Below are 6,991 nucleotides of genomic sequence, written 5' to 3'. Positions count from 1 at the left end.
CAAAACCTCCTAACACATGAACATCTGAGTGCTCACCCACACTTGAAAATTAATTTGGATCACAGTACAGTATGAATTGAAAAACACAAATGCTGAATAACTCCTTATTACAGAAAAGCTCTTACTCCTAAAACTTTAAACAGAAAGCACACACATGGAGGGATCTGTCTGAGAGTAAGCAACCATAAACACATCTATAAGCCATGGACTTCTTCCACAACGATTGCTTAGTTAAACACATTATTAATAGCTTGTACATTTGGATGTCCATATTTGAACCGATGGATGTTGGAAAGGATACATACTTTTTTAAGACTATATTACAGCCTTGACAATGCTGATCTGGGCTGAACTAGGGCCAAATACTTTAATGTAAATAAGGATAAGAATTCAGTGTGAATAAAAAGGAATATTTAAAATCAAGTAAGTTTCAATGTTTTATTGTGGAAAGAAATACAAAATTACATGTTTTGTAAAAAGAGTCAAAATACATCTTCTCAACCATGATATCTTGGGAAAACATCATCATTTCCCACTTCTAACCAAAGCAGTCTTGATTGCATCAGTCTGGACTAAATAAAGGAGGAAAAATACTAGATATAGATCAATCTGGTTTATGGGCTTCCAGTTACATAAATACGCAGTAGTCCAACACCTGGAATACTCACAGCTAGCCTCACTGAAACAACTTGGCCCCATACATTTCTGGAATTAGCACTGAGAAGCAAGAAGCTATCTTACAACTTGGGTGGCTTCCAATCTCAGCCAGGCCTCATCTCCTCTCTTCAAACCATAGGGAATGAAAATATGCTCAACTAAAACAAAATAAAATGCTCCAAGAGAAAAGAGACCAACAAGCACATTAGAAGATGTCCAGGGTACCTACCCTAGAGATCATCAAAAGGAGACTGGATGCACACGTTGTGGGGTTATTTGACCCCAGCAGTCTTTCCTGCCCAGAGCAGGGGGCCTGGACTCAGTGGTCTCACGAGGTCCCTTCCAGCCCTAAACTTCTGTGAATCTGTGTCCTCATACAGCCGATAGGAGAAAGTAAATGGAGATAGTGCCATATCCAATCTGTTACAAGATGTCACAGGAACAAGGGACCTTGGCCAAACGGTGACTGGCTTGAACAGAGATGGGAAACAAAATTCCAGAGTCACCAATGGAAAACTAACCTGTCCTGGGCCACAGCCTAATCCTGGTTTCTGAGACTATCTTGTCACAAGAGGATGAGTACCCAGTTAAAGTACTGGGAATCAGCACTGAGGATCAGATTATGCAGTCTGTGGAGAGGGCAGAAAAACATTCACCCAGAATAAGACAAGGCACATGCTGTCGTCACCATCTCCTTATCCTTTGCTAAGGTTATTTTATACCAGATCCATTTCCTCTAAAAATCTTAGCTTCCAAAGATTTAAGGATCATTGCAGCCATCCCTTTCTCCCTCTCACCATATGACAACAGTAATGAAATCTGTGAAGTTACAAACATCCAGCTCTAATAGCTTGTCATGACATTGTCCCATGCTCCCTAGGTCAGTGCAGTCTCTAAGACAGGTTGAACAGGTACCTGCATCATTCTGATATACCATCACTGTATTTCTGAAGCACCCTAGAGATCTCAAAGTGATGTGCCAATGTAATGGATCAATCCTAATAACACTCCAGTGAGGTAGGTATGAAATCCATTTTACAGACAGGTAAACTGGGGCACAGAGCTGACTGGCCCATAATGGGACAGCAGTAGCACTCAGGATAAAACCCAGATCATCTGATCCCTGAAGTCCTGAGCCTGAAGCCATGTTCCTTTCATGGAGCATGTTCCCTTTCAATAATACTTAGCACTTACAGAGAACCTGGAATGATTCTTCATGACAAGAACCTTCCTGGTGCCTCCAGGAAAAATAACAAGACGTGAGAGAAAGATGAAATGTGGACAGCTACCTAATCAAGATAGCTGATAATCCAAAATAAGGAGAATGGAAGGTTTCATATAATGTATAGCATTTAAAATTCACGTTCCCTTTCTAATCTCATGCTGGCAACATGGCGAAACTGAGAAGTCAGTCAGAATGAATCCAGAAACTAACACAAGGATGAAATGAAGGCCTCGGGACAGGCCTATTAATACAGCTGGCATATCCTATTCTTTTATGAAAATGTTGGTGTCCTGGTCTATCTGTCAACAGGGCTCCTGAGTTCACAGCTCTAAAAACAAAAACCACTGCTTGTTCGGGTCCTGGTCAAAACTCATCCCGCAGCCTTGGCGGGTGGTCCATGCCAAAAAATGAGGAAGGTCTCCCGTGCACATCACGCTCTCGCTTCACAAAGGCAGTAAATGAAGAAACACAGTTCCCAATAAAATGATCAGACTGGCCAAGGATGTACAAGTCAATCTGGGCCACTTCAGGTTGCAAATTCACCACTTTTACCTGCACAAAGAAACAGACAGAGCAAGTTAATCCAAGCAACATGGCACCAAATATCGATTCTTAATAACACTGCAAGCTGGGGTACAAACTGGAATCTACCCACTGCTTTCTCTTACCCTTATCTAAAACAGCCCTTTCTGGGTTTCCAGTGACTACTACAATCACGAAGACACCTCACCAATGTAATATTTCTTTTGTAAGATTTAGCCCAAGTCCTTTCTAAGACAAAATCCATCAAAATACAGACCTGGGACTGTTACATCTGGAGGAGTCTACGTTTTCTACAGTCTTAGCATCTAAGTCTTGCTGTTGTGGACAAAGTTTGTTTTTTATTTCAGGTATCAATAATTGAGATTTCCAATATATAAGTCCCCATTTCCTAGTGTCTGCATTGCTCTACACAAGGGCAATAACATTTCACTTGACACCAACTAGCTAGAGCCAGGTCTGAGTCAAAAAGCTGCAGATCCACCAAGCTGGAACCAACCATTAGACTGGCATCACAGGCAGCCCATTGTGGACTCAGTCCTACAAGATTCTGAGTACCCTTCACTCTGATCACTCTGATGACACTCAGCACCACCAGAGACATCTCATCCTTTGACACTAGGCTACCTGCAGCAACATGGTTACACAGCGAGCATTACCTGCTTTATACAAGCCATAATTTCACTGAACAGGTACTATACAACCAAATGACCATAGCTTACAGTGGCAAGTGTTGCATAAGTGGAAAATGGCGGCAAAGATGCTACCAATGGAGGCAGCACCATTAGTCCAAGAATCTGCAAACCTACCTTTCCTTGGAAAAGTTGCTGTATTTCCTTGGTATAGGGGTCAGAATCAGTGGCAATGTAAACAGATTTTGCTTCTACCTTCTTCACCCAGAGCTTGAGCGCACGCTTGATCTCTGTCAGGTCTGGAAGGCACATATCCATGGTGAGAGGCATAGCTGTGTTTCGGTCATAGCCTACACACTGTGGTGAAGCCATGAAGTGAGGCCCAGCTGTCCCATCCTTCAGCATATTGCAAGCATTCTTCTATTGAAGAAAGGAGAAGAAAACACCATGTGTGAAAGTAACAATTAGAATCTGATCCGACCCCAAGTCCAACTTCAGGTGGCAGAGCAGCACAAGCTGGATTTAGACTCTGGTGCCAGAAGGGATGACCACATCAGGGCTTTCTAGTAAACTTTTCTAAAGGAATGGTGGCTGTCAGTCCATGGCACTGCACGCATGGCACTGGCAGTACCCACATGCATGACATGCACTGAAATCTATGCAAGCGACATACCCAGTCTGAACCAATCCTCAGATGAATTCCTACGTAAGGCCTGACCAGAAGAGAATGAATATATTCCTCTCCCTTCCTCACCATCTCATCAGACCACACGACATACTTATGCAGAAGCCGATGCTCCTCTAACACTGGAAACTGAGCTGGTGCTCCAGGCAGGGCAAGAATAGGGTGTTCTGAAGGTGGAAACCTGGAAAAAGAAATGAGATGGAAGTATGGTGTGTTTACAGGCTCTCTGGGAAACAGGAGAGACAGGGAAAGGGTGGCCAGGAAATGTTATGACCTTGAACAGACCTGCAAGGACAAAGCAGAAATGCCAGAGACTCTACAAAAACAAGTGATCTAGCATTAGAAAATCCTCACCATTTCAACACTGGAATTATAACATTACACACAACTGACAAAGTCATCAGACACTGTTTTTTACCTCTGATTCAATAATGAATCCAAAATTAATATAGTTTAGAGGACAAAGGAAAAACAAGCAAGTCTGACATTCATGGTAATACAATAGCTACTTAAACAGAATATAGATGCTTCCCATCCCTGGCTAAAACAGTTCAGATAGGTAAAGCTGCTGTAGTGACACATATTAAGTCAGCTGTAGCTTAATGTGAGGTAGATAACATAAGGTGTATGATGGACAAAAGTCAAGTGTAGTGCAATCTTTGTACTCTGGCTGAGACCAGAGTAATTAAACTTAATCAATCTTTGGCTGATAACTCAATCAGCCCTACATAGTTCGCAAGGCATACTGGGCAAAGGAACTGATTGCTGGGCTGATAATCCCTGGAAAGAGCTTCAAGGTTTGTCCTCGATTATACGTTAATAGTTGCAATGTCAAATAGTTACTTCAAACCACCTCAAAATGATGAATGGACTCGAAAATGTAACTACACCACTGCTTTCCTCAGAGCCATTCCAAGTGCCTATGTATGTCCGACTGCTGGTATCACGCAATCCATCAGTGCGGTCAACTTCCCCAGGCCCTTGATACCTTTGCATCCACTGGTCCTTGTAGTAGGAACTGAAGGAAATGCCTCTAAAGAGCTCAGACCTATCGAAATCCACACTGAATTGATCCCAAAATGGACCAAATGGGTTTCCATCCTACAAAACAAAGAGAACTGTTCAACAGCCATAGCCCCACCATGTGTAAACCAGCAATTTCTGACAGAATCTCTGACTTTAGAGCTGAAATCAGTTAAGGAAATGGAGGAGTTGGACTGACTGGTCTGCAGCCATAACTGTGCTACAGAAGGGGGAGCAATCACAGCTGACTCTGCTCATCACCCATCACTAAGAAGAAGCAGAAGAACTCTGGAGATTTTTATATTAAGCAAAATAAAGCCCATTCCAAAAACATTTTAGAGGATATCAAGGCACACAGGCCTAGCACCCCTGGGACCATTTATCCTAAAAGAGCAGGGCTTATCCAATCAGCTGAGCAATGCTGTATGGATGGGGGTTCTGTGGAAGAGGCCAGGGCAACACCTGCTTTTTTAAAGTCCTTTTTGCCCAAAGTCACAATTCATTTGAAAATGATAAATCACTCTCACACAGCCCTATCAAATCCTGCAACGAGCTTTAGGTCAGGCCCAAACATATAAGCCAACAAGTACAAGTCTAGAACCGCAGCAATCCTCTTTTTTAACCTAGCAAACTAGGAGCAGGAAATTTACCTTCATGGGACAAGACCTCTTGTCGGCGCTTCTCTGGGCTGCTACTTCAAAGCAGTAAGCCACTCGCTTGCCGGGGGGCCAGTGCATTGGTGCCAGTTTTTCCATGAACTCCTCCAAGCTGATAACCCGGTGATATTCCAGGAGAGGCTCCAGCTTGAAGTATTCCGTGTAGGAAACATGCAGCTGTAAATGAGAGAAACTGATTCACTCATTGAGCAACCAGAAGTCAGTCCTGGCTACATCTCCATTAACATTTAGTGAGGGCAGGATCAATAGCTCAGGGCATCTGTGGGTCCGGTGACATTCATGTTTGACAGCCTACAGCTTCCCAGTAATTGAGTGGAGGGTGGGGAGGTGTATGAAGAGGGACAATCTAGAAAGGGAAGAACATAACATGGGAAGTCGTGACTCCTGGGACGCCAGTTCTGCTACTCACAGGTTGTGACCCCTGGCTGCAAATAAGAACAAACACTTCATATTTCCCCAGCATGCTTTAGAAACATAGCTTTACGTCGTAAACCACAGAGCTCCCCATCACACTGCCTGTCATACTGAATAAAAGCAAAGCAGAAGCAAACCAAGAAACCTGACGGGCTTCCACATTTTCAAGCCAACCACCAGGTCAGCTAAGCAGATGTGCATCTTTTGAACCCCCCAAGGGAAATGACAAACTCCTTAGAGCAGTGGCTACGACTTTCTTGCACCCCTACAGCCTTTAGCATGCACTGGGACCTGTTACGACGAGCTCTGGACCAACGGGGAGAGGGATGCTCACAAGACGACATGAGCCGCTGCCAACCTGGCATAGGGCAGGGCCAGCTCTTGGCGCTGGAGCACCCTGCATGGAGGGGGCTGAGCCACGGGAGGAGACTCACATTGGTGTAGGGAGGCCGGTGGTGCCGGTACTCAATCCAGGGGGGCACAGCCAGGGTGCGGTTCAGGGTCTTGGCAAATGCCAGGGAGCCCAGGAAGTGATCCGCCTGGTTCCCAAACCTCCCTGCAAAAACAGGGAAAAGAGAGGGGTCAGCAACATGCCCACGGTGCCCAGGGCCCCCCCACGTGCCCGTCAGCAGGGCAATGGGATGCTCAGGGACCCACCCCCTCCTGTGCCTCTGTCCAGGGCAACAGGAATACCAGGGACCCTCTTCTGCCTGTCACCAGGGCAACAGGATACCCAGGACCATGTATGCATTGCCAGGGCAATGGGATGCCCAGGGCCCCCTGTCACCAGGGCAAGGGGATGTTGGAGGACACGCCCCCCACGCCCATCACCAGGGCAACAGGATGCCGCCCCCCCACGTGCCCATCTCCATGGCAATGGGATGCCCGCCCGTTACCACGGCAACGGGGCAGGCGGCAGCCCTCCGGGGAGCGGGGGGAGGGCACCCGCGGACCCAGGCTCACCCATGCAGGGGCAGTAGAGCAGGTAGCCGGCCGGGTCCCCGCTCGCCGGCCTCGACAGGACCAGCACCAGCAGCAGCAGCACCAGCAGCAGCAGGCACCCGAAGTCCGCCATGGCGGCGGCGCCCCGTCCCGGCATGCCCCGCGCGCCGGCGGGCGGAAGTGCCGCTCTGGCTGG

The 6,991-nt window shown here is 46.3% G+C and overlaps 1 protein-coding gene across 1 annotated transcript; it reads right to left on the bottom strand.

The window, feature by feature from the left end:
- Positions 1 to 424: 424 nt before the first annotated feature.
- Positions 425 to 6,974, bottom strand: POFUT1 (protein O-fucosyltransferase 1). The gene is made up of 7 exons (XM_090020778.1): positions 6,817 to 6,974; positions 6,288 to 6,409; positions 5,413 to 5,595; positions 4,728 to 4,840; positions 3,728 to 3,920; positions 3,232 to 3,474; positions 425 to 2,434 (listed from the first exon to the last, which is right to left on the bottom strand). Exons 1-7 carry the CDS (start codon positions 6,950 to 6,952, stop codon positions 2,246 to 2,248), a joined length of 1,179 nt encoding a protein of 392 aa, XP_089876904.1. The 5' UTR covers positions 6,953 to 6,974; the 3' UTR covers positions 425 to 2,245.
- Between the last annotated feature and the right edge of the window lie 17 nt (positions 6,975 to 6,991).

This window comes from Crocodylus siamensis, chromosome 10 (genome assembly GCF_052110815.1).
Source record: "Crocodylus siamensis isolate JL-2025a chromosome 10, ASM5211081v1, whole genome shotgun sequence".
Taxonomy (NCBI): domain Eukaryota; kingdom Metazoa; phylum Chordata; order Crocodylia; family Crocodylidae; genus Crocodylus; species Crocodylus siamensis.
The sequence above is the reverse complement of the archived record's forward strand: the minus strand, read 5'-3'. Positions and strand labels throughout refer to the sequence as shown.

Coding starts and splice junctions, on each gene's coding strand:
- POFUT1 (XM_090020778.1), bottom strand. CDS start 6,952: ATGCCGGGACGGGGCGCCGCCGCCATGGCGGACTTCGGGTGCCTGCTG. Junction 6,410..6,816: donor GCTCTACTGCCCCTGCATGG/GTGAGCCTGGGT, acceptor CTGTTTTTGCAG/GGAGGTTTGGGAACCAGGCG. Junction 5,596..6,287: donor ACCGGCCTCCCTACACCAAT/GTGAGTCTCCTC, acceptor TCTCATTTACAG/CTGCATGTTTCCTACACGGA.